At 48.4% G+C, this 25,816-nt stretch overlaps 1 protein-coding gene across 5 annotated transcripts in view; it reads left to right on the top strand.

Annotated features, from left to right (window-relative positions):
• The window catches only part of SLC24A4 (solute carrier family 24 member 4), an 89,262-nt gene that overhangs the window by 10,788 nt on the left and 52,658 nt on the right, over positions 1 to 25,816 (top strand). For 4 of the 5 annotated variants that reach the window (XM_033191543.1, XM_033191540.1, XM_033191541.1 and 1 more), the window contains exons 1-6: positions 12,895 to 13,315; positions 15,137 to 15,213; positions 20,474 to 20,548; positions 23,184 to 23,268; positions 23,801 to 23,904; positions 24,482 to 24,556. In XM_033191543.1, coding sequence (XP_033047434.1) covers positions 13,297 to 13,315; positions 15,137 to 15,213; positions 20,474 to 20,548; positions 23,184 to 23,268; positions 23,801 to 23,904; positions 24,482 to 24,556 — 435 coding nt within the window. In that variant the 5' untranslated portion in view covers positions 12,895 to 13,296. Of the gene's footprint in view, positions 1 to 12,894; positions 13,316 to 15,136; positions 15,214 to 20,473; positions 20,549 to 23,183; positions 23,269 to 23,800; positions 23,905 to 24,481; positions 24,557 to 25,816 lie in introns of those variants that run through there. The other variant, XM_033191542.1, reaches the window with a different exon arrangement.

The following is a 25,816-nucleotide window of genomic DNA, read 5'->3' as shown; positions in this document are numbered from 1 at the left end:
TGCCACCACGCCTGGCTAATATTTGTATTTTTAGTAGAGGCGGGGCTTCGCCATGTTGGCCAGGCTGGTCTCGAACTCCTGACCTCAGGTGATCCACCCGCCTTGGCCTCCCAAAGTGCTGGGATTACAGGCATGAGCCACTGTGCCCAGTCAATTTTTGTGTTCTTTAGGCCTTCAACTGATTGAGGTGGAGTTGAATTCATACCCACGTTATTGAGGGTAATCTTCACTTAAAGTCCATTGATTGTAGATGTTAACCACATCTATAAAATACCTTCACAGCAACCCCTAGATTTATGTTTGATTAAATAACTGGGTATGACTACGACTGCCCAGCCAAGTTGGCACATAGAACTCACCATCACATGTGGCTGGCAGCCCAGCCTGACCTCAGAACTGGAGCTTGCCAGAGGTGAAGGGAGGCATCATTCCAGCCTTCCTCCAGGTCCCTTCCCAGTTAGTGGCAAGCACAGACTGCTTGCTCTGGCAAGTCATCCACCCTCCTTTGGCTTTGGATGGAGGTGCTTCTGAATCTAGGCACCATGCTGTAGCAGCTACCTTCCCGCAGATGTTCTCTCTCATTGAACTTGAGACTGTCTAGAATGAGGAAGTACCTGGTGTCCGTGGTGGTAATGATTGAAGTCTCTCCTGGCGTGTTGCCATGGGCTACTTTGCCATCTCCTGGCTAATTGGTGTTCATTTTTATTCCAGGTCCTTGTACTCCTAATGAGGAGCGTGAACATGAAATTTATCATCCAAACTGTGACACTTTTGAGAGAAGGGGATACTATTCATTATACTAGACAGCACATGTGAATCAGGACTGTCCTAGAGAAATCAGAGGATAGGAATGATCCAATATTGACAACTGCTGTGTTATTCATAAGAGTTCACTCATACAGAAGTTGTTTTCATGCTTGTGTTTCATGAATAAAGGGTCAGTCAAGTCAACAAATATGAGGGCTGAGTTGTTTCTCCCCAAAAGACATGGTGAAGTCCTAACCTGGTATTTGTAAATGTGACCTTCATTGGAAATAGGGTCTCTGCAGATGTCCTTGGTCAAGAAGAGGTTAGACTGGATGAAGGTGGGCCCTAAATTCAGTCACTGGTGTCCTTATAAAAAGGCCATGTGAAGACACAGGGACAAAGAGGGGAAGGTCAGATAAAGATAGGGGCAGACATTGGAGCTATCTGGGCCCACAGGCCAAGGAATTCCAGGGACTGCCAGCTGTCACAGACACCGGGAGGAAGACATGGAGCTGAATGCCCCTAAGTCTCCAGAAGGAACCAACCCTGTCAACACTTTGATATTGAATTTCCAGCCTACAGAACTGTGATAAAATACGTTTCTGGGCTGGGTGCAGTGGCTCACACCTGTAATCCTAGCACATTGGGAGGCCCAGGCAGGCGGATCATGAGGTCAGGAGCTAGAGACCAGCCTGGCCAATATGGTGAAACCCCATTTCTACTAAAAATGTAAAAATTAGCTGAGTGTGGTGGCGTGTGCCTGTAGTCCTAGCTACTCGAGAGGCTGAGGCAGAAGAATTTCTTGAGCCTGGGAGACGGAGGTTGCGATGAGCCAAGATCGCGCCACTGCACTCCAGCCTGGTGACAGAGTGAGACTCTGTCGCAAAAAAAAAATAAAAAATTCTGTTACAGTTTTAAGTATATACTACTTTGTTAAGACAGTCCTAAGAAACTCTATTGTAAAAGCCTCAATATAAGTACCTACTATGTGCCAGGCTCTGATCTGAGTGTTGGAGATACATCATGATCAACAGCAGTAGCAGCTCATTCTCACAACGTCAAGGTGCGTCGCTAGAACCTTTCACAGACTACTGGCCATATGATCTAGTCAGACAACGAAAAATTGTTTCTGCAGATGGATCAGACAACACAAATGTACTTGCAGCTCAAATTTAAGTCTAGAGTCCACCTCTACCAGCTGAGAATACCCACGGTGGGTGTGGGCATTTTTTCGCAGGGGGGCCTGTCCCTGAGTAAATTGGTTTCTGTTCTTGTCATTAGCAATAGTGAGCTGGCTCAGGTGACTCTGTAGTCTTGTTTCCTGGGATGCCGAGTGCCTGTTGTCATGAACCTACCTGAGAATGGGTCCCGGCATCAGAGCCCTCACTGCTTCTCAGGCTTCTGTGGTTGAACTCCAGCCTCTGGAGATAAGCTCACCTTCAAGCAGTGGCAGGAACCAGATCCGGCCTTGTCCCAAAGTTTCTTCCAGGGGAGGCACGGTGATGGCTCATGTGTGCTGTGTTCAGGTGCATGAACCGAGGGGCTTGTTACTTGTTCATCCTTGCATGAGCAGTGCGACAACGAGAAAACCAGTGGGGAGCCCTTAAAGTTTGTCAGTGGTAATATGCTTTCCTTTTCCTAGAGTGCATCAGATGTTCAACAGGTCTCTCCTCAATGAAGTGTAACTTGAATACAACAAAATACACAACTTTGTAAGTGTAACTACCACTCCAGTCAAGATCTAGGACATTTTCGTCATCCTAGAACGTTCCTTGTGCCCTTTGCTGATTGGTCCCTCCCCTACCCCAAGTGGTTCTGATTTCTATCACTGACCTTGGTTTTGACTGTGCTTGGGCACTATGTCAATGGGATTATACCATTGGTACTCTTTTGTGCTGGATTCTTTCATACACCAGTTTTTTTTTTTTTTGAGGCACAGTTTTACTCTGTCGCCCAGGCTGGAGTGCAGTGGCACAGTCTCGGCTCACTAAAACCTCCGCCTCCCAGGTTCAAGCAATTCTCATGCTTCAGCCTCTCAAGTAGCTAGGACCACAGGCACCCACCACCATGCCCAGCTAATTTTTATATTTTTAGTAGAGACAAGGTTTCACCATGTTGGCCAGGGTGGTCTTGAACTCCTGACCTCAGGTGACCTGCCTGCCTCTGCCTCCCAAAGTGCTAGAATTATAGACATGAGCCACCGTGCCAGGCCCATACACCATGTTTTTAAATTCCTTTTAAAAAAATAAATCATATCAAATTGACTAAAACATTTCTACGATAAAGCATTTGGAAAGCAGCCCTGGAAAGGGAAGCCGTGTAGAATTCCTCCACCCGCCATAACCGCTATAATGGTTTTGGTATACTTCCCATCCAGTTCTTTTCATTTGCTGATTTGTGTATAGCTGCAAACCAGCCATGAGTGATTTCGTGTGTTGCTTTTTTCATTTATGATAAACATTTTTTCCACATCCAGTGTCTCTAATTATCCTTCTGGGTAGCACTCTATCTAAAATGCCCTGTGAGGGCAGGCACTTTTGACTGTCTTGTTCACAGATGTATTGTTCACAGAATCTAGAACAGTGCTGGGGCCTGATGGGTAATAGTAAATATTTGTGGGAAGATTAGAGGAAAGTGTCCAACTCCGTAATCATTATCCTATTCCTGGGCCATCCGTGGCTTCCGGCGCCTTGCTAGTGGAGGTAACAAGCATCTTCACACATGATTTTCACCCTGGTATTTTGAATGTCACCCTTAGAAGAAATTTCACGTGAGAAACTGTTATGTCAAAGAGAAGAAACGTATTCTTGGCTTTTGTTAGAGTCAAGTGCTGTTGAGAGCTGGATTATCCAGATTTGAGATTTGGCTCTGCCACTTACTGGCTGCACATTGGGCAAATTACTTAACCTTTCTGTTCTCTAGTTTGCCGATGTTTGAAACGGAGCTAATGACAGCATTTCCTAGGCTCATTGTGAGCTTGAAATGTAGAAAGTACTTGACATGTAGTAAGCATTGTATATGTATTGCTATGTATGTTTCATATGTAGAACATTGTATCATGCTAAAAATAATTGAACCTATTTTTCCAAAGAAATGATTTCCCTTAATGATGCCCATCCTTTTGATAAACTCAGCAGTCGTTGTGTTGCCCATTGGTGACTAACTCAGAGTTTGGTTGTGCAGTACATAGGAATCTAGGTTCTGAATTTACTTTTATTTTATGTATTCATTTATTGAGACAGTGTCTCACTCTGTCATCCAGGCTGGAGTGGCATTGGTGCCATCACTACTCACTGCAGCCTTGACTTTCTGGGCTCAAGTGATCCTCCCACCTCAGCCTCCTGAGTTTAGCTCACAGGCATGCACCACCATGCCCAGATAATTTTTGTATTTTTTTAGAGACAGAGTTTTGCCATGTTGTCCAATCCAGTCTTGAACTCCTGGACTCAAGCAGTCCTCCCACCTCAGCCTCCCAAAGTGCTGGGCTTACAGGTGTGAGCTGCCGCACCCAGCCCCTAATTTGCTTAATTTTATTTTATTTTATTTCATTTCATTTTTTTCATTCATTTTTTTTGGGACAGAGTCTCACTTGCTCTGTTGCCCAGTCTGGAGTGCAGTGGCATGATCTCGGCTCACTGCAACCTCTGTCTCCCAGGTTCAAGCAATTCTCCTGCCTCAGCCTCCTGAGTAGCTGTGATTACAGGCTCGTGCGACCATGCTCGGCTAATTTTTGTATTTTTAGTAGAGACGGGGTTTTGCCATGTTGACCAGGCTGGTCTTGAACTCCCGGACTCAAGCAATCTGCCTGCCTTGGCCTCTCAAAGTGAGGCCTCCTAAAGTGCTGGGATTACAGGTGTGAGCTACCGTGCCCAGCCTAATTTACTTTAGGTATTAAGTATATGCCTTGTCTAGTAGAGGTAAAGACAATACAGGAACAAATTGTCACCACAGCACTCTGAGAACACTTAACCTAGTGTAGGAGAAAGACAGTATAGATACAGCTAAAGATTGCTGCTAATTGTGGAAATAAACAAAGACCACACAAATGAAAGCAACCCAAGGTAGTTTTTCAGAGTTTGCTGTAGCAAAGGAGTCAGCTGTCATCACTTGTGTTTGGTAGGGACTCAAAGTCAGGCAAGGGAGTGGGGGAGGGGGGCTTCACAGCAGGAAAGAAAGGGCAGGCTTCAGGCGTGCCCTGGGTGGAGGCTGTTGGCGTGAGGCAGCTAACTGGAAGCAGGGCATTGTGTGCATTGGTTTAGGCAATATTTTGCCTTCCCAGGGCTGCCATAACAAAGTAGAACACACTGAGTGACCTAAAACAACAAAAATTTATTCTCCCACAGTTCAGAAGGCCAAAAGTCTGATTTCAAGGTATCAGCAGGATTGATTCCTCCTGGAGTCTCTGAGAAAATCTGTTCCAGGCCTTTCTCCTGGCTGCCAGCATTCCTTGGCTTGTAGACATACCACTCCAGCCTCTGCCTTCATCATCCCATGCCTTGTTCTCGGAATCTCCTCCTTGGCTTGTAGACATACCACTGCAACCTCTGCCTTCATCATCCCATGCCTTGTTCTCGGAATCTCCTCCTTGGCTTGTAGACATACCACTCCAACCTCTGCCTTCGTCATCCCATGCCTTGTTCTTGGTATCTCTGTGTGTCCCCTACTCTTCTTATAAGACCACCAATCAGTGGATTCGGGGTCCCCTGTAATCCAGTGTGACCACATTTCAACTTAACTACCTACTTCTGCAAAGACCTTATGTCAAAGACTGAATTGTGTCTCCCCAAGTTCATGTGAAGTGATGGTATTTGGAGATAGGGCCTTTAGAGAGGTAATTAAGGTTAAATAAGGTCATAAGAGGGGGGCCCTAATCAAATAGGATGCGAGTCTTAGTCCTTTTCGTGTTGCTATAAAGTAACACCTGAGGCTGCATAATGTGTGAAGAAAAAAGGTTTCTTTAGCTAATGATTCTGATGTCTGGGAAAGTTCAAGAGTGGGCATCTGCCTCTGGTGAGGGCTTCAGGCTGCTCCCACTGATGGCAGAAGTTGAAGGGGAGCCAACTTGTGCAGAGATCACTTGGTGAGAGAGAAAGCAAGAGAGAGGGAGAGGAGAGATGCTCTGTTTAACAGCCAGCTCTGGACGGACATGGTGTTTATAATCTTAGCACTTTGGAAGGCCAAGGTGGGAGGATTGCTTGAGGCCAGGAGTTTGAGACCAGCCTGGGCAACATAATGAGACCCCATCTCTACAAAAAAAAAAAAAAAAAAAAAGCCAAAAATATATATAAGCTGGATGTGGGTATGGTGGCACATGCTTGTGGTTCCAGTTACTCAGGAAGATTAGGCAGGAGGATCGTTTGAGTCCAGCAGGTCGGGGCTGCAGAGAGCTATGATTATTCCACTGCATTCCAGCCTGGGTGACAGAGCAAGACTCCATCTCAAAAATAAAAACAAAAACAAAACCCAGCTCTCGCGGGAACTAATAGAATGAGAAGTCACTCACCACTTGCGCCCAGGGCATTAGTCTATTCATGAGAGGCCTGTCCTCATGACTCAAACACCTCCTAGGAGGCACTACCTCCCACATTGGGGATCACATTTGAACGTGAGATCTGGAGGGAGCAAACATCAAACTATAGCAACTGATGTTCTCATAAGAGGAGAAAGAGACACCAGCAGTGTGTGTGCAGAGAAGAGGCCGTGTAAGGACACAGGGAGAAGGTGGCTGTCTACAAGCTAGGAAGAGAATCTTCACCAGAAACCAAGCCTGCAGGCACTTTGATCTTGCAGCCTCCAGAGCTGGGAGAAAGCAAATTTCCATTGTTGATGACGTCTAGGCTGTGGTATCTTGTTATGACAGCCTCTGCTGACTAATACGTCTTATTTCCAAATAAGGTCAATGCTAAAGATTCCAGTGGACATGAACTATTGGAGGGACACTATTCAACTCACTACAGGGAGCCTATTTGTTTTTCTCTGGTTGGTCTTGAGTTGGAAGCAGGAGAAAACAGTAGAGAAGGTGGTTGTCACTAGCAAAACATGACCATTTGGGGCCAATTGCTGCAGAGGCTGTGGTCTGACATCCCAGGCTAGTTGCTCTGGAGCTGTGGGTCAGAGTCCTGTTGTCCTGTATGGACCAGCCATTATCTGTTTGTATTAATTCAGGCTCTGGCAATTCTGTTGTTAACTAACTGTGATGCTGAACAAAATATCTGACCTCATCGGACTTCAGGGTTCTCCTCTTTAAAATGGGGGGTTACACCTGTATGCAGTGGCTCACACCTGTAATCCCAGCACCTTTGGGAGGCTGAGGCAGGGAGATCACTTGAGCCCAGGAGTTCAAGATCAGCTTGGGAAATATAGTGATACCCAGTCTCTACCAAAAAAATACAGAAATTAGCTGGGCATGATAATACAAACTTGTAGTCCTAGCTGCTTGGGAAGATGTGATATGGGGGATCACCTGAGCCTGGGAGGTTGAGGCTGCAGTGAGCTGTGATTGCACCACTGCACTCCAGCCTGGGTGACAGTGTGAGACCCTGTTTCAATCAATCAATCAATCAATCAATCAATCAAAATAGGGAGTTAAGTGACTCTCAGCGGGGTGCAACAGGATCTTCAGCATCAAGGCAGGGAGAGGGGTGGGGTTGGCAAGGATGATGTCCTAAGAGTTGGGCCCTAAATCAGTCTGCTTAGTGTTACTATAAAGGAACACCTGAGGCTGGGTAATCAATAAAGAAGGTTTATTTGGCTCATGATTCTGATGTCTGGAAAAGTTCAAGAGTAGGTATTTGCGTCTGATGAGGCCTCAGGCTGCTTCCACTCATGGCGGAAGGTGAAGAGGAGCCAGCGTGTGTGGAGATCACGTGGTGAGAGAGGAAGCAAGAGAGACAGGGGAAGAAGTACCAGGCTCTTTTGAAAACCACCTTAGGAAACATTGCCCTGTGACATTAACAAGTCCGCTTCCCTTCCTGGGTAGAGAGCAGCTGAACCACATAGTACCTGGGCCCTTGTCCAGCTGTAGAAATTCTATAGTGGTTGCTCCTGGAAAGAACATTCCTGTTGCTGAGTCTTCCAGGCATATTTCCTTTTTCATGGCACTGAATCTCTTTTGGAATGTACTGAAAGAAAGATAGGATTTTAAACTCCTTCTCATGCTAGTTAAGTCAGTGACTTAATCTAATTATTTTTACTCCTGTTTGGGACATGAGGGTGATGGTAGAAAATCTTAGACGTTCCAACAGTTGCCCATGAAAGGCATAAAATTCTTAGCAAAGTTATTTTAAACTGTACAATTGGGGGGGAAATCACAATTTTTTCTTTTGGTTTCTGGCACTGGGATGGTTTCTAAAACATATACCTTATATAAGTTGAAACAATAAAAATTCGAGGCTATTTAAATTACTTCCCAGCCTTCCAGTCTGGTTTTCATCGTTTCAGAATAAACGTCAAGGCTTAGAAGGTAGGGTTATTTTTAACAAGGGTAGAAAGCAAAGAGAGAGTGGCAGGTTTTGAGGCAGTTTCTTTTTTTCCTTTAAAAAAAATTCAATTCACAGTTTACATTCCCTAAAGAGAATTGACTAATTGAAAGGTTTAAGAAAAACGAGCAGCTCACAGAAAGCACATCTCTGTCAAAAATAATCTGCCTGGTAAGACTAGGTGTGCAGCATCCAAGAAGCAGTTTGGGAAGACAGGGGCTGAGGAGGCAGGGCCAGTACACCGTCTCCTGGGGAGCCATCCGGGCAGAGGTCACACTCGGAGCTCTTGAGTTTATGTCAGAAGGGAGGGGCCCGATGTACATTCACTCCATAGGCATTTCATGAACACCTACTTTGTGCCAGGTTTGTGCCAGGACCTGGCAGCACAGGCATGACCAGTGTGGCGGAGTAGAATGGACACCACGGGGAAGGTGGCATGAGTGAGGCTGGAAGGGTGGGCAGGGTCAGACGGTGCAGGACCTTGAAGGCCAAAATGCAGTCTTTGGCATTTATCGTAAGTGCTTGTTGAAAAGCTTGTCTGGCTGCCCTGTGGAATACAGGAAGGAGCAGATTGAGAGAGGACCTGGGGACACCAGTTAGGGGACAGTGCAGTGGTCCAGCAAGAGAGGATGGGGGCAGAGGGACTCAAGAGCAGATCAGGGTAGGATTGCCAGGGCTTGTGCAGAATTGGCTGAAAAGGAGGTGGGTGTATCAGTGAGTGTTCCCTGCAGGAAACAGAAACCACATTTAATATTTTCAACAGGAAGGAATTTAATTCAGGGAACGAGATGCTTACAAAATTACAGGGAAGGCTGAAGGAGCAGTGCTATGGTCTGCATGTTTGTATGTCCCCAGCATTACATGGAAACCTAATTTCCAAGGTGATGTATTAGGAGATGAGGACTTTGGAGGTGACTGGGTCATGAGGGTGGAGTCTTCATGGTTGGGCTTAGTGTCCTTATAAAAGAGACCCCAGAGAGCTACTTGGTCCCTTCCACCAATGTGAGGATGCAGAGAGAAGGCACCACGTATGAACCAGGACACTGGCCCTCACCAGACACTGAATCTGCCAGTGCCTTCATCTTGGACCCTGCAGCCTCCAGAACTGTGATAAATAAATTTCTGTTGTTTTTAAGCTACCCCAGTTTATGATATTTTGTTATAGCAGCCTGAATGAACTAAGACAAGTGGGAAACGGAATGATCAAGTGTTCAGTAACATCCTGTGCAGGAATAAGGAAGGGGACATGATTGCCAGGACAGCCTGTTGATGCTTAGGTCTCTGTAACCTTGGTTGCCAGTGGAAATGGCAGCAGGAAGAACACACTGCCTCTTTTCTGCCCTCTGAGTCCCCTAGGTTGGCAGAACCTACTTCACACCCTGAACCCTAGCTGCAAGGGAGCTAGGCTCCTCAGAACAGGAAGTAGGACTGGGCTGTGTGATCCTGTGGCACAGCCTGTGCACCCATATCTAGGGTCCCTGCAGGGAAGGGTCATGGAAGGAAATAGAAAAAGACATTGAGTGCCTATTGGCCTGTCTACCTATCACAACATATGAGGAAGGAGGCAGTATCAAGGACAACGGCAGGATTTGTTTTATGCAGACTCAGATGGATGGGAGGCCACGCACCGAGGCCAAGTTGAAGGTGCTCATAGGATGGCCGAGGAGTGATGTTCTGTTGTCTGCTGGGCATGTTAGGTCTTGAGCTCAGGAAAGATTGAAATTTGGGAGCTGGATGTGGAGATTAAAAAGTCAGAGGCAGGGAATGGTCACATGAGCAGAAGAAGGCCCAGGGTGAAGCCCCAAGACCACCAGCATTCAGGTGTTCCTCGGGGGCAGGGGACCCTCTAGCGGACACTGAGGTGAGTGAGGAGAGGTGAGGCCAAGGAAGCTAAGCAAGAATGTTCCCAAACGGTGGGATCACCCAACAATATGGACGAATCTTAAACCATTTTGTTAAGTGAAAGAAGCCAGACTAAGAAGGCTGCGTATTACATGAGTCCATCGATATGGTGCTCTGGAAAAGGCAAATGGGGAAAAGAAAACGTCAGTGGTACGGCGCACCAGATAGGGGTGTGTTTCCACTGGCAGTGGAGGTTGTAGAGACCTAAGTGTCGAGAGGCTGTCCTGGCAATCGCGTCCACTTCCTTATTTCTGCACAAGATGTGATTGGATTTGATTATTCCATTTCCCATGTGTCTCGGTCCATTCAGGCTCCTATAACAAAACATGGTAAACTGGGAAGCTTAAACAACCAGGAGTGGGGATGCGGGGAGAGGGGACTACAAAAAGCCAGCACAAGAGAATTTTAGGAGTGATGGAACTCTTCTGTCTGAGGTATGGTGGTAGATACACAACTGTAGACGTTTCTCAAAACCCATTGAACTTCACACCATGAAGAATGAGTTTTAGTGTATACAAGATAGATAAATCGATTGATCTGTTCATTTATATACACATACGTTCATTCATATACAAATAGGAAGCAGTCACTTGTATTAAATGTTTCAAGATCAAGGAATGTAAGTGACAATTTTTCTCTGGATCCGTTTAATAATGGCCTAGACCTCTGTATGGGTGAATTCTGGGCTGCAGGCAGAATTGACCTACAAAATCCAATGTACGTTTCAGAGCATGGCCTCTTGGCATGGCCCTTTGAGCTTCCAAGAACAGAGGGCCTACTCCTGGGATGGAGGAGACCTTAATCCTGAGATGTGCATCTGTTGGGGGTAAAATGCTCCAACAAAGAGAGCCTGGTATTAGTTGGGCTCCCAAGCTGGGTTCTTATCTGTGCCAGACTGTGTTGGTGTGACTGTAGGTGACTTTAGTCTCTCAGAGCCTCCACTTCCTCTCAATAAAATGAGAATAATGAGTTTCTCATAATTGATTGGGAGCAGGCCTCAAGGCTTGATGTGGGCACCACCCTCTCCTGGGGCTGGCTGCACGTTCCCCAACAACTCCCCCAGGTCAGTGACTCCTGACTTACTCTACTCTACCCCACACCATTGCAACAAGCTTCTCACTGTCTCTCGGTCGTTTGTTTACTTGTCCTACAGAGCAGGCACGTCCTTGAGGCTCCGTGCCTAATCCAGTGCCTGGCACATAGTAAATGCTCAGGAAACATGCATCGATTCACATTCTTTCAGGATCAGGGCATTTCCCACCTCAATAACCTTACACCTTCTGAGTAACTTTGCCTTTCCCCGCAAGTCAAGCCACCCTCTGAAAGGAAGAGCTGCCATGTCCGAGGGCGCTCAGGGTCTGTCAGGGTCTCATCCAGCCATTCCTAGACAGACCAGTGGCTACCAAGCAGGTACTCTGCACATGCTGTTGAATAAATCCATCCATTTTGAGAAGCAGGAGCAATGTTGGTGAAAGTTTGGGTTCCGGAAGGGGCAGCACTAATTCAGAGTGTCACCCATGGAGCTTTTTGTGTGTAAAGAAAACAGCTCAGGTGTGCCTGGAGGCCTCCGAATGGCGAATTGTAGAGTGCTGAGGGCACTGGAGGTGCTTCTGTCCCCAAGGACTTTGGAGTTTCCCCTCCAATGTTCAGGAAGGCAACCGGCAGGAAGGACCTCCTCCAGCTTCCCTGGGCCCTGCTCCCGTGCACGGGAGGGAGGCAGATGCCTGGGGCATGAGGACACCTGGGTGTGTCCAGGACCAAGAGTGATGGAAGCCACTTCTGGGCACCGAGGTCCAAAGGGGAGTGGGGAGCAGCTGCCTTCCCTCCTGTTCCCCTTTCCCTTCACCCCATGTCCCCAGGGCAGTGGGGTGCTGGGATCATCCCTGGTTCCTTGAGCCCAGCTCCACCTACTGATAGATCTCTCCCTTCCCTCCACCCTCCACCTCCAGATTTCTGCAGCTTAAAGGCTTAGGCGTGACCTCAAAAGCCATGTGTATGTTCCCTGCTGATCCCTCCCTCCTCCCTGGTGGGGATTTGAGCGGACAGAGCAGGTTCAGCCCCCTCAGACACGCAAGCATCACACCCTTGAACGTGGCCCAGTGGCTCCCGATCCCAGGAAGCCCATGGGAGGAGAAGGAAGGCTTTCTCAGGAACCTGGGATTACACTGCTCCAGGCTTCAGATTCTCGTGTGGCCCAAATCATCTCTTACTTTCTCGTTCTCTTGCTCTTTCTCTCTTTCTGCAAGAAGGCTTTGTCTTCTGTTTAGCTTTCATACACCAAGGCTGTGTGTTCTGTGGAGCTGTGAGGACAGAATGGATGTCAAGGAATGACTCTGTCAGTTAATGATGCTGAGTGACTGGCAGCCTGGCTGAGCTCAGTAGTGTCACTTCTTACGGCCCAGGTTCTGCTGTGATCTGCATTCCTAGGTGAGGAAACAGCCCCCGAGGTGTTAGCCAACTTGCCCAGGTCCCACAGGTCATCAGGAGCAGAGGCACTTCCTGAAACCTAAGTCCATCGGCTACTAGAGACAGGGCATGGACCAGCTGTGTGGGACATCTGCAGTTCCAAGTTGTTGCTGTCAGTGACAAGGGTGGGAGGCCACAGAGTCCTGGTCTATACCCACCCCCTTCACCATGCCAGTGTCTAGAGGATTTTAATCCTGAACTGTGGAGCAGACTGATTCCAGCTATCAGCAGACAGCTGGGGAGGGTGGGGTGGATATCTGCCTGCTCGCAGCCTTTGATGTCCCCACCAGGGCATGCCACACATAAGGATGACTGATTCATCACCACAGAAGTCATTTGTTCTCCTCCACAGCACCCCAGCATGCACACAGGGGTGCAAAGCAAGGTGTGAGGCTGAACAAGTAGAAGTAGCAGCAGATTGTCACTGAAGAGACAGAGGGTCAGAGAGGTTTCATGATGTGACCAGGGTCACACAAGCTCATGCGTAGTCAAGCTAGGACTCCAGTCGACAGTGTGGTGTGATTTCCACTCGGCCAGACCGTCTCAGTGTTAGAGGTGGGCTTAGCCTTGCACGAGGAACGTCAGGTCCCACTGTGAGTGCTGGCGTAGGTGCCTGGGTGCTTTGAGCTGCTTACTTCCCTCTCTAAGCCTCATCTGAAAACAGGAACATTGATGGCCCTAGTGCCTGCCTTGTGGGTTCAAGATGTGCCAGGAAAATGTGGATGAGTACAGAGGATGGTGGGGCGCAGGCAGCCGGGAGCTCTGCCGGTGACCACTGTCTTTGCTGGCAAAATTAAGGCCATAGATGCCATTCATTCTCCTCCGCAGCCCTCCAGGATACACATGGGTGTGAGGCTGAGTAGAAGTCTGTTCCTACCAAAGGCAAAGCCATTTAGAACCCATGTCCCCTCCCTGCTAGAGGCCAGGTGATATGTCCCCAGCAGCAGAAAGATGACATGACATTATTGTAATTTTCAAAAACTTCTCATTTTTCAAAAATTTTTAAAGATGTTATTCTAATTCCCAGGATTGGATAAATCAATCAGCTCTCAAAACCCTGGTTTGGAGAATCAGGAAATGTCTCGAATTTTCATGGCAGAAATGTCTATTGATCTGCATTGAAATATCCCAGCAATTGCATTTCTCCTGGAAGTAAGATCTTGGCCTCAAGAATGCCAAGTCTCTGCCTATATAATTCTCCATCTCTGAGCTGACAAACCTTGAAGCCAGTCTGTGCCCTTGAACCGACAGCAGCAGCTCTATTAAAGAAGTTTGATTACGAAAAGAGAGAGAGATGTGAGGGAAGTGAAAGAATCTATTTTTCATTGAATGCTGCTTGTTTCAAAGTGGGAACATTTTCTGGGTGTCTGGGGAGCTGATGTTTTCTGTGGCTTGCCGGGAGAATCAGATCTTAAAAATCAGAAAAGTTTCCACATAAAGGAGAAAGCATCATTTTCAGAGGTTAGGGCCTAATTATATTTGCAGAGAAGGGATTTCTGTCCTGGAAGTTTATTTAACAAGCATTTATCAAGCACCCACAATGAACCAGGTGTCATTCCAGGTGTTTAAGGAGTTTACAAGGGTGATAAAAGTATTCTAATGAGATGATACATATTGTTATTTTTGTTAATATTTTAACCTTTGTTTATTCAGTCGATTGCTAAGGTTGATTGAGAACTTACTGTGTACCAGGCCTGACCTAGGTACTGAGGGTGCAATGGTGACCAGGGAAGTGTGGATCCCTGCCTTCCAGAAGCTTCCAGTTAAGCTGGTGTGGTGAGAGTGGGTGGAGATCTGGGAGTGCCCTAAACAGGATCTGTGAGAATGGAATTCATTCATGTATACGTCCATTCATGAGCGTGCTTATCCACTGATGATTTTGAATGCGGCAGTGGCAGGTGAGAAGGGATTATTTCTCTGTTACTGAGCAGATGAGTTGTCAGAGCTGCCTGGGGGTGCAGGAGTGATACTCAAACCCCAAGCATTTGATTTGGATTTTTTCTACATCTTGGCTGTTATCAGCAATATGGCTATGAACGTTGATATGTAAGTTTTAGTGTGGACATATGCTTGCATTTCTCTTGGGTCTATACTTGCGAGTGGAATTGCTGGGTCGTATGGTCTATGCTTAATCTTTTGAGGAACTGCCAGACTGCCTCCCAGGGCTGTACCATTTTACATTTCCACGAGCAGTGTTTGAGATTCCATTACCCCCATATCCTTGTCAACACTTAACTACTGTCTGTTCTGGGTTCTAGCCATCGTATTATGTGTGAAGTGTTTCATACTGTTTTTTAAAATGCAAGACATATCTAAAACATGATGCACTCTAAGGAGCTGGAATATCTTTGCATAATCCAGTATCCAGCAACTATTTCCTGAGAGCACTGGTCTGCCCCTGGACTGAGAAATGGCTGACCTTCTTGCTGATCAGTCCAAAGCCACGTGGGCTCTGCAGTTCCTTAATGAACTCCCAGATGTCAAGTGAGGTTTGTCAGGAGGCCCACAGATAACTAACACTGCCATCTCTTCCTGTCTTCCAGCAATTCACGAGTTCCCCGCAGACCTGTTCTCCAATAAGGAGCGACAGCACGGAGCCGTCCTGCTGCACATCCTTGGTGTAAGTGGTCCTCCCAGAGTGGTCACAAAACTTCTAGCACGTGAAGCCTCTCCGCACAGCGGGGCAGAGCCGTGGCACGTCTGAGATCTTTTATTCTTGTAACAGCCTCTCTGCACAGCGGGGCAGAGCCGTGGCATGTCTGAGATCTTTTATTCTTGTAACAGCCCAGTGAGGACAGTGGAGACTGGGCACGTTTCACTCACGAAGAAATGGTGTCTTAAATGTGTTAGGTGACTTACCCAGTGTCACACAGCTAGTGGCGCCAGAGCCAACACAGGAATGGAAGTCTTTCCTGTGCCCCGTTTTCTGCTTTTGTAAAACAGGGATGATGGTACCTATTACAGAGTGTGAATATGAGTGAATATGGGTCAAGGGCATCAGCGTTGCGTGGCACATGATAACTCCTACAAATGCTTGCTGTCCTGATTCCCATGGTGACCCCTAAATTTTAGTACCTTTACATCACTATGTAGACAGTCTCCGAGTTAGGATGGTTACACTTACTATTTTTCAGTGTTATGATGTTGCAAAAGTGAGACATATTCATTATCACTGTTCTGGAAGTATAAAGAAACTATACTGTGAATTTTGAAGTTTTATCTTTTTCTGGACCAGTGATACTCTCTCCTCATGCTGGGCAGTAGCACCAGTTGCAGCTCCCAGTCAGTCACGTGGGCATGAGCATAAACAAGCGACCAGTACTTTACAGGGTACTGTGTTACCAGATGAATTTGCCCAGCTGTAGGCTAATTAAGTATTCTGAGAACGTTTAAGGTAGGCTAGGCTAAGCGATGATGTTCAGTAGGTTAATTGGGTTAAATGCATTTTCCACTTATTTTATTTATTTATTTATTTATTTTTGAGATGGAGTCTTGCTCTGTCGCCCAGGCTGGAGTGCAGTGGCGCGATCTTGGCTCACTGCAACCTCTGCCTCCTGGGTTGAAACGATTCTCCTGCCTCAGTCTCCCAAGTAGCTGGGATTACAGGCATGTGCCACCACACACAGTTAATTTTTGTATGTTTAGTAGAGAAGGGGTTTAACCATGTTGGCCAGGCTGGCCTCGAACTCCTGATCTCAGATGATCCACCTGCCTCGGCCTCCCAAAGTGCTGGGACTACAGGTGTGAGCCACTGCCCCCAGCCCATTTAAAGTATTTTAAACCTAAAATGGGCTTACCAAGCTATAACCTCATTGTAAGTCTAGGAGCATCTGTAGTTTAAAACTTTGGTGTACTTCTCAAACTTCCCTCCATATTCAGATGGACCTTGATGACAAATGGTGGAGGGGGGGTCAAGTAGTCATTTGAAAAGAAATAGGGGTTCAAACCTAAGTTACAAGTTTGTAACTCTCTGTGCTGGAGTAGGCAAACTACAACCCTTGCCAAGTCTGGCTCAATGCCTGTTTTTGTAAATAAAGTTTTATTGGAACACAAACATTCCTATTCATTTCTATATTATCGTCTATAATATAATAATAAGTGCTATTTTTGCACTTCAGAGGCAGGGCTGAGTACATGCATCAGAGACAGCCTGACCCACAAAGTCAAACATATTTTTTATCTGCCCCTTTACAGAAAAGGTTTGCTGACTCTGTTGTGTGCTATGGAGAAACGTAGCTGGTCAAGGCTTGCTTCTCTGCTTTGGATCAACCACAGCAAATTTTCCTCCTGATCAGCTTCCCTGACCATCCAGCACCATCTGCTTGTATATTTAAACCCAACCAAGTATTATTCTTTGCAAGAGATCATTAAGAAAGTGAAATCTGGAATTCCCACAAAGATAGTAACAACCAGAAAATAATGAATGGTGAAGTTTTATTAAGAGGGTAAGCCGTTAATGAAAACGAAGACTAGAATGAGGGCTGTTGGCACATTTTGAACAACAGACCTGTGTACTATTTCTATAATAGAGTTATTATCTTTCTAGTTTCTCTGGCTTTACACTCCCTGCCCTTTCACTAAGGGACTGTGGATGTGGCTAATTGGTCCCGTAGTTCTGTGGTCCTGCCTTGTGAAAGTCTTGGCATAGCTGAAATAAAACCTCAGGTTTCTGCTGAACCTGAGTGCACCTTGGGAATTTCATAGGAACCCTTTAGAGGAGAGGTTACCAAGCTATGGCTGGAGAGCCAAATCCAGCTCACCAACTGTTTTTTTTAAAATAAATAAATAAATAAAGAGAAGATGTTTAACTGACTCACAGTTCCGCATGGATGGGGAGGCCTCAGGAAACTTACAATTATGGTGGAAGGGGAGGAGGCACATTTTACATGGTGGCAGGGAAGAGAAAGCATGCAAGAGCGGGAAAAACTGCCTTACAAAACCATCAGATCTCGTGAGAACTCACTCACTATCACGAGAACAGCATGAGAAAATCACCCCCATACCACCAATGGTTTTTATAAATAAAGTTTTATTGGAATACTGCCACACCCATTCTATGGCTTGTTCTTGTTTCACAACAGCAGAATAGTTGTGGAAGTGACTATTTGGCCAGCAAAGCCTAAAATATTACTATCTGACCCTTTACAGAAAACGTTTGCTGACCTCTTGTTTTTTCTTTTTTTTTTGATTTGAATGGGTAGATGACTGCTGACCTCTTCTTTAGAGCACAAAAAGGACCTAGCTTAGGGGCTGGTTTTGCCTGCAGTGCTCCGTGACACAAGAGATGGAAATCAGGGCGCTATCTTGGCTCATCTTCTCTCCTCATTGTTTCTCAGGGCTCAGAAGAGAGAGAGGCCTTTTGGACTCTCCGGAGGTGATGTTGGTGGGGATTGCTGTGAGTGAATTCAAGTCAGAATCCTAAGCTTTGTAGCAGGGTCTCCCCCACCTGCCATCTCCCCTTTACCCACACCCCTGTTATTTGTTTCTTTTTACTCCTCTTCCCCAAAATGGTGACAATGAGTCAAATCCAGTAGATACACGCCTCAGATGCCCTGGATTCAGCTAATGTATCTTCTGCTTTATTAATCCCAATGAATGAATGGTGAAATTGATGAGTATCACGCTGTTTTAGCTGAAGTAGCCCAGCCTTTCCCTTTTGCAAACAGGACATCCATAGCACTTTTTCTTTGAAGAAAGACATGGCTTTCCCCAGTGCTTAGAGCAAAACCCATCTCTTCTCCATGGGTCCTGGTCCTTGCCTTTCCCTCCAACCTCACATTCTCCATTTTCCACTCTCTCTATTTTCCCTGTTATTCCTCAAATGCTGTCAAACACACTCCTACCTCAGGGCTTTTGCACTGCTGTTTCCTGGTAGATATTTTACTGGCCAGTTTGCTTCTTTGTTCCCCACTAAGGTAAGTTATAGGAGAGGATTTTCCTGGCTTCCTCACCACTGTATCACTGATCCCCTTGGTAGTTCCTGGCACATAGGATGAGCTCAGTGAAGCCGTGCTGGCTGCTGAGCAGAGGGATGGGCCAGAGAGAGACTCCAGATATAAAACCATTTTAAAACTGCTGATCTGTGCTTACTTCATCATGAGGCAGATGCTGAAACCAAAACCTAGAAATGTTTCTTATCCAAAGTCACTTGGCAAGTCAGTTCCAGAACCAGCCTTAGAATCTGGGTTCTTTGCTCCATGAACCTCCAAGTGTCAATGGCCTGTGTGTTTTAATGGTACCAACATTATTAAGTAGCATCCCAGGAAATGCTGGATCTCAAGTTGCCATTTGTTTTGGCAGTGGATAGGCAGTCACTTTAGTGCCTTCCCTAAAAAATAAAGGGAGCAAATCAGGATTGTTATTATTATTTTAAATTCCTAAAATGGTGATTCTCAGTGCTTTCCTTTTTGGCCATTAGGGTTAGATCTTGCCTGTTGAGGGCAGACCCTGGTGCTAGGAGAGAGAGCTGCTGCTTTAAGAAGAGATGCTTGAGAGAGTAGAAAAAAAAAGTGTTTTTCCTGCTCTCAAACTTGCTCACCACATTCTGCTTCAACAAACACACAACAAAATACGTGTGGGTTTTTTCCCCACATGCCAAGAATTCAGCAGACACCAGTGGGGTGTCCTCTAACTCAATTCAGTTCTGACACTGTACATAGAGACAGTGGCAGCTCCCACCCGCCAAGGGCTCCGTCCCACAAGACTGCTTCTTCTTTAGACGGCAGATGCAGCTCTCAAGTTGTTTTACCTGCGCTTCTGAACAACCTGCTAAATCAGGGTTCCCATGACCCCCTCCTTGCGCTCAATTAATTTGCTAGAGCGGCTCACAGAATTCAGGGAAACACTTTGACTTCCATTTACCAATTTATTACACAGGATATTACCAAGGATACAGGGCCGGGTGCCTTGGCTCACTCCTACAATCCCAGCACTTTGGGAGGCTGAGGTCAGAGGAGCACTTGAGTCTAAGAGGGCAAAACCAGCCTGGAAAACATAGTGAGACCCCCATCTCTACAAAAAAAAAATAAATAAACAGACTTAGCTGGCCGTGGTGGTGTGCACCTGTAGTCCCAGCTACTTGAAAGGCTGAGGTGGGAGGATGATGAGCCCACGAGGTAGAGGCCTCAGTGAGCCAAGATGGCACTGCTGCACTCCAGCCTGGGTGGCAGAGACCCCGTCTCAAACAAAAAAGGATATGGATGAAGGGATGCGTAGGGCGAGGTATTGGGGAAGGGGTGCAGCGCTTCCACACCCTCCCTAAGCATACGACCCTCCAGGAGCCTCCCTGTGTTCAGCTATCAGGGAAACTCCTGAAGCCCTGTCTTTTTGGGTTTCTGTGGAGCTTCATTACATAGGCGTGACTGATTACATCATTGGTCGCTGGTGATCAATTCAACCTCTAGCCTCTCTGTCCTCCCTGGAGGTTGGGGACTGGGGCTTAAAGTCCCAACCCGCTCATACTGCCTTGGTCTTTCTGGTGACCTGCCCCATCCTGAAGCTACCTAGATGCCCCCAGTCACCAGTCACCTCATTATCATGCAGAAGACATTCCTATTATGCCCAAGGTTCCATGGGTTTCAGGAATTGTGGAGGGCAGAGAGAAAATATAACTTTCTTATTAGATCACAAGAGGAGGAAGCCCCAGTGGCCTGAGTTTTCGTCCCTACTGCTCAGCATGTTATCGCCTCTCTGGGTCTCAGTTTCCCCATTTGCCAGTAAGGGGATTGAGGGAACGAAATCTGTGGTGCTGGAGTCTTCCTGTGTGCCCCGCTCTGTCTGCCTGGCCTCTGCTCTGGCAGCCTGGTTTGGGGTGCGGTGGGCCCTCTGCAGCTGCGGCAGGGGCCCTCACTGACCCTGCCTGTCTCCTCTCTCGTTTGCAGGCTCTGTATATGTTCTATGCCTTGGCCATAGTGTGCGATGACTTCTTCGTTCCATCTCTAGAGAAGATCTGTGAGGTACGCGGAAGGGACTTGGGACACCTTGGTGAGGCCTTGGAGACATGTGGTACATAAATGCCGGGCCAAGAAGGCCAGGGCTGGTGTGGGGAGCATGCTGGTGGTAAAGGCTGTCACACCGAGCACTTAGTGTCTGCCCCATGGTACAAATTAGCCTTGGTGGATGGCAGCCTCTCCCAGAACTTGGCAGAAGAACACGCTCCCGGTGTGAGATCACTACCCAGAACCACTGGGTCCACAGCAGGCTGTTGGCATGTGTGTTCAACCGGCTAAGTACAAAGCACAGGCAGGCCTGCCAGATGCAGTGGAGCATTGCCTGTCACCAGCTGCAATTGGCAGGTGACCGGTGGGCCCACCCCACCAGGGGGATGCCAAGCTGCAGTGGCAGGAATTTCTCTTCCGTCCTCACCTTTGCACGCTGGTGTTTTCTCCCCACAATTATTTTGTTAGTTTTTACTTTCTTTCCTTATTTCTCCTCACATACAAGATCCCAGTGTATCTCTCTTTGCTCCACCTTACTCTTGGCTTCTAGTCAAGGAAGGAAATCGACTTCCGTTTGCAGCACCTCCTGTGTGCACAGTGCCCAGGGCTTTGCCAGCCTTCATCCCTGTGAAATCTCCCGTGTGTTTGAGGCCATGTCTTCATGGTGACATTTGCAGCTGGGAAGGCAGGTTGTTTGGGGCAGGTGCTTCCCTGTGACTTTCCCCCTTCTGGGCCCAGCTTGGGGAGCTCAGTGTCCTTGCAGAGTTGGGACTGGCTGCTTTGGACCTGGGCCTGCTAAGCAGTGACCTGGCAAACGTGCAAAGGCCTCCCCTTACCCCACACCCCCTCAGATGGAGCCTTGTGCTTGCCTCCATCCAGACGCTTGTCAGTGAGGGAACGGAGCCAGGGGAGGAGGGTGAGGAGCAGAGTTGGGAAATGCCCACGGGAATGACTGTGCAGGAGGGTCCACCCAGGGACCCTGTGGAGTGTGCACTGCAGCGACGGCAGTTATTAAAAGTGTTGCTGCTTCTGCCTTCCAGAGGGGGTCCTTGGGAAGGATGCAGGCAGCTGAGCCTTACTGAATACACACCTAGGACCCACCACTAGGCTGAGAGCTTGGGGAGGCCATAGCAATGGGGTTGATGGGAGCCTGTGGAAGGTGAAAGGTGGGTGACTACAGTGTAGGGCCACATACAGTGGAGGTGCCATGCTCCCCATAGGGTTACCTGTATCCCTAAGGATGGAGGTGAGCAAGGGTGGTGGTCTTAGCCATGTAGGTAAGACCGATGTCAAGGGCTCAGTGAGAGATATTAAAGGACAGGGGAGCCAAAGGGAGAGGGGGAGCATCTCTCTTGGGGGAGAAATCTGGGAAGGCTTTGTGGAGGAGGTGGCATTGGGTCCAGGTTTCAGAAGTAGGAAGGAGTTTAGCAAACAGAGAGGGAAGGGAAAGGCATTCCAGGCGGAAGGAATGGCCCAAGCAAAGGCAGGGAGGAGGGAGGACAGGAGGCAGCATGTTTGGGTTCTGCTGAAAGTTTTGGAGATCCTTTGGGAGCAGAGCCTCTTCTGTGGAACTCTGATTTTTGGCAGGGTTAAGGTGGCTGGCTTCTGCCCTGGAGACAGCGCTGTGCCCCCACCCCAGATTCTGTCAAGCCCAGAGTGCTGACCCTTCTGAGGACTCCTCCAAGGCTAGCTCATCAGTGGTTTCCTCGGTAGCCCCAGAGCCCAGGGCTGCTCAGGGGTACTTTGTGAGGTGGGGCTGGTGGAGGTGAGTCCTGCCCTGAGGGGCCTTCTGAGAACCACAAAGTGGGCGCCTCCAGATTGGTTTTCAGGCAGACCCTCAGTCTCCGTGGTTTCTCCAAACATCCAAAGCCTCCGGCACTGCACTTTAGATCAGAGGATAGGCTCTGTGGCCAGATGTGGCCTGGACAGGCAGAACAGGCCTCAACCATGAGTCCCCACCCTGTCCTGTGCCAGCTTAACCCTGAAACCAGTACCTCTGGGTCTTTGTGAGCCACCGGATGTCAGGCCTGCCATGGAGAAGGCCTTCCAGAATGCAAGGCTCAGCTGTGGACCAGAGGCCTCCAGATCCACAATGCTGACATTCTCACTGAGGCTCCCAGTACCCAAAACTGGCATGGGAGGGGATGGTCACTAGACTGGTGTGCGCCTGTGGAGCACCACTGTGTCCCAGACCCTGTACTAGGCACCAGGGATGCAAAGACGGGGAAGACCAGCTGCTGCCCTCATCATCTGGTGAGGAAAGGCAAAGCGTGTGAACCACAAACCCTCATGTGAAATTCACGTTTCAGTAACAGCAGATAAAACACATGTATCTGAGGGAAATGACTAGCTCTGAGTGGATGCATAGGAAGACTTCATCAGGGAGACATTATTTGGTCAGGGGCTTGCAGGCCAAACAGAAAGGAGATCGGCAGGGGAGAGGGAAAGGGGCTCTGAGTGGAATGCCTGGTGGAGGGTGGAGGGCAGATGGCAGAAGGCAGACAGCATGTCCCCGGGGTGAGAGGCTGCGGGCAGAGGAGTTTGGCTCTGGCTGTAGCACTGCTCTCCTGCATGCTCCTTGGCTGTGGAGTGTCCAGTGATGTCCAGGGCCCCCATGTCACACCCTGAGGGTCTGTGGTCACTTCTGTTTCAGAGACTCCATCTGAGTGAAGATGTGGCTGGAGCCACCTTCATGGCTGCAGGAAGCTCAACACCAGAGCTGTTTGCCTCTGTTATTGGTAAGAAATCCCCTCTAGCCTGAGACACAGGATCTAGAGAGTCCGTTTGGTGCCCAGAGCAGTGGGAGCATTTGTCAGCTCTGAGCCTCACTTTTCTCATCTGTAAAATGGGAGAATTGGAGAGACAGTAAGTAGACTGGTGGTTTCTTGGGGCATGGGGTGGAGTAGGGTGCTGAGGGGTGATAAAAATGTTCTTTTTAAGGTGATAAAAATATTCTAAAATTAGATTGTAGTTTTGGTTGCACGATTCTGTGAATATACTAAAACCACCGAATTGTATATTTAAATGGGTAAATTTTATAGCAGGCAAATTATATCTGAATAAAGCTGCTCAGAGGAAAAGGAAGATTGGAGTAGCTAGTTCCTGGCAGCATTTCCACCTCCCTGGTTCTGCCACTGCTTCTGCCATTCTCTTCTGCTTCACAGATGCTCTGATAGTAAAACAACCCACTTTCCTGTGAAAGGGGACACTGAGGAAGAGGCAGGCTGGGGTGCATGTCTGATGCCCAGCGTCTGTGTGTTTCCTTTCCAGGGGTGTTTATCACCCACGGGGACGTCGGGGTGGGCACCATCGTGGGCTCTGCTGTGTTCAACATCCTGTGCATAATTGGAGTATGTGGACTGTTTGCTGGCCAGGTCAGTGGTTTCTCCCCGGGCCTGGCAGATGCATGCCCTGAAGTGTGGGGGAAGAGCCTCTATGACAAGAGGTTGGGGTAGCAGTGGGGACACCCACAGGACAGCTGAGCTGGATTCTGGATACATTTGGGGCCTGGTTTTGGCCTCCCCAACAGGGAGCATGAAGCTGGATTGTCGCTGATACCCCATTAGATATCCTCAGAGACCCAGGGGAATGTTGGACTTGACCTCAGAGAGGCGGGTCGTGAGTGAGGCCCTGCTTTGCGGAGGGAGATGGAAGTGGGCAGCTGACTGTGCCTCAAGCTGCCAGGATCGGGTGGAGAGCGAGAGCCTCTGGCCTCTGCTGTGAAACACTCACTGTTCTGACCTCAGAGGAATAGGGGGCTGCTTTGCCATAGCTTGAGAACATTACTTGGTTTCATTCTGTTCCCCAAATATAACAAAGAACAAGTGTGGGCTGGAGTTAGGAGGAGGAACCCTGTGGGTGTGCCCCGCGCTGCGGAGGGGAGGAGGCCTGGGCAGCTGCACACCCTCCTCATCCCCCTGCTCATAGCAGCCAACCGGGCTCTGCCGGCAGGTGGTCCGTCTGACGTGGTGGGCCGTGTGCCGAGACTCCGTGTACTACACCATCTCTGTCATCGTGCTCATTGTGGTGAGTCGCCCCTCCACTCCCAAGGTCAGGTTGGCCAGGACCCTGCGAAAGCACAGGACCCCTGCCGATCTCTGCCTCGGCACTGTAACCAGAGAGGACTCACAGCACCCAGTAGTGGGGTGTGCCAGCCACTCACTGTGGTCACGATGACCAGCCCCCCACCTCCAGCACTATGCCACCCCCAGCACTGTGCCTCCCTTTCCCCAAAACCTCAGACCCCGCACCTTGGTTGTGGAGCAAATCCAGCGGCCATCTTGAAGACACAAAGGCCTCAGAAGCAGGCGTCCCACAGCCCGTGCGGTTCAGCTAGGGCACTTTCCTCATCTGGGGCCCTTTTGCTCCCCACATAGGCCCTGGTTACTCTTTGGTGGGCTTGGTTTTAAAATGCAGAGTTTCTGGCTGTGCTGCCCACAGGGTGGGAGAGGGAGCAGGCCAGCTCGGGGCAGGCAGAGGGAGCAGCTGGGAGCAAGAGAGGAGCCAGGAGGAGAGGAAGAAGAGGAGAGGAGCTACAAGGGGGCCCTGGACCTGTTGGAGTGATGTGGAGTGTCCCACATGGGCCCCAAGGGCTGGGGTGACATCATGGCACTTGATAGTGAGGTGGATGACACAGCCAGGTATAGCCAAGGAGCATGTCATCCACAGGGGAGCATTTTAAAACAAAAGAATTTTGAAGTGGAGGAAAGGGGCACGTACACAGGGCATGCTCAAACTTCAGGGGTGGAATGTGCCTCTGAGTGACAGCTCTCAACCAAACCTAGAGTCAACTTTATATAGACAGTCATGTCCCCTGTATTAGTGCCCTATTGCTGCATAACAAATTTCCCCAAAACTCAGCAGTTTAAGACGAAGATTTATCATCTCCTACAGAAAGTGGGAGATAATAAATCTTCATCTTAAACTGCTGAGAAACCGGTCAGAAATGGTATAGCTGGGTCCTCTAGGCCAGGTCGTCTGCCAGGCTGCAGTTAAGGCATTAGTCAGGGTAGCATCATCACAGAGCTTGGTGGGCGGGGCTGCTCTTGCAGGGTCACTCATGTGGCTGTGGGCAGGCCTTGGGCTGCTGGCTGTTCCACAGGGCAGCTCTCAGCTGGATGGCGGGCTTTCCTCAGAGCGAGGGCCAGAGGCACCAAGACGGAAGCCACAGCCTTTTCCTAACCTGCTTTCAGGAGTGATACCTGCCACATGTGCTGTATTCTGTTTGTTAGAAGCAAGTCACCAGGTGCACCAAGTCACTAGAAGCAAGTCCCATGCAGCCCACAT

This window comes from Trachypithecus francoisi, unplaced genomic scaffold (genome assembly GCF_009764315.1).
Source record: "Trachypithecus francoisi isolate TF-2019V2 unplaced genomic scaffold, Tfra_2.0 Lachesis_group3, whole genome shotgun sequence".
NCBI lineage: Eukaryota > Metazoa > Chordata > Mammalia > Primates > Cercopithecidae > Trachypithecus > Trachypithecus francoisi.
This window is presented reverse-complemented; position numbering and strand designations above follow the sequence as displayed.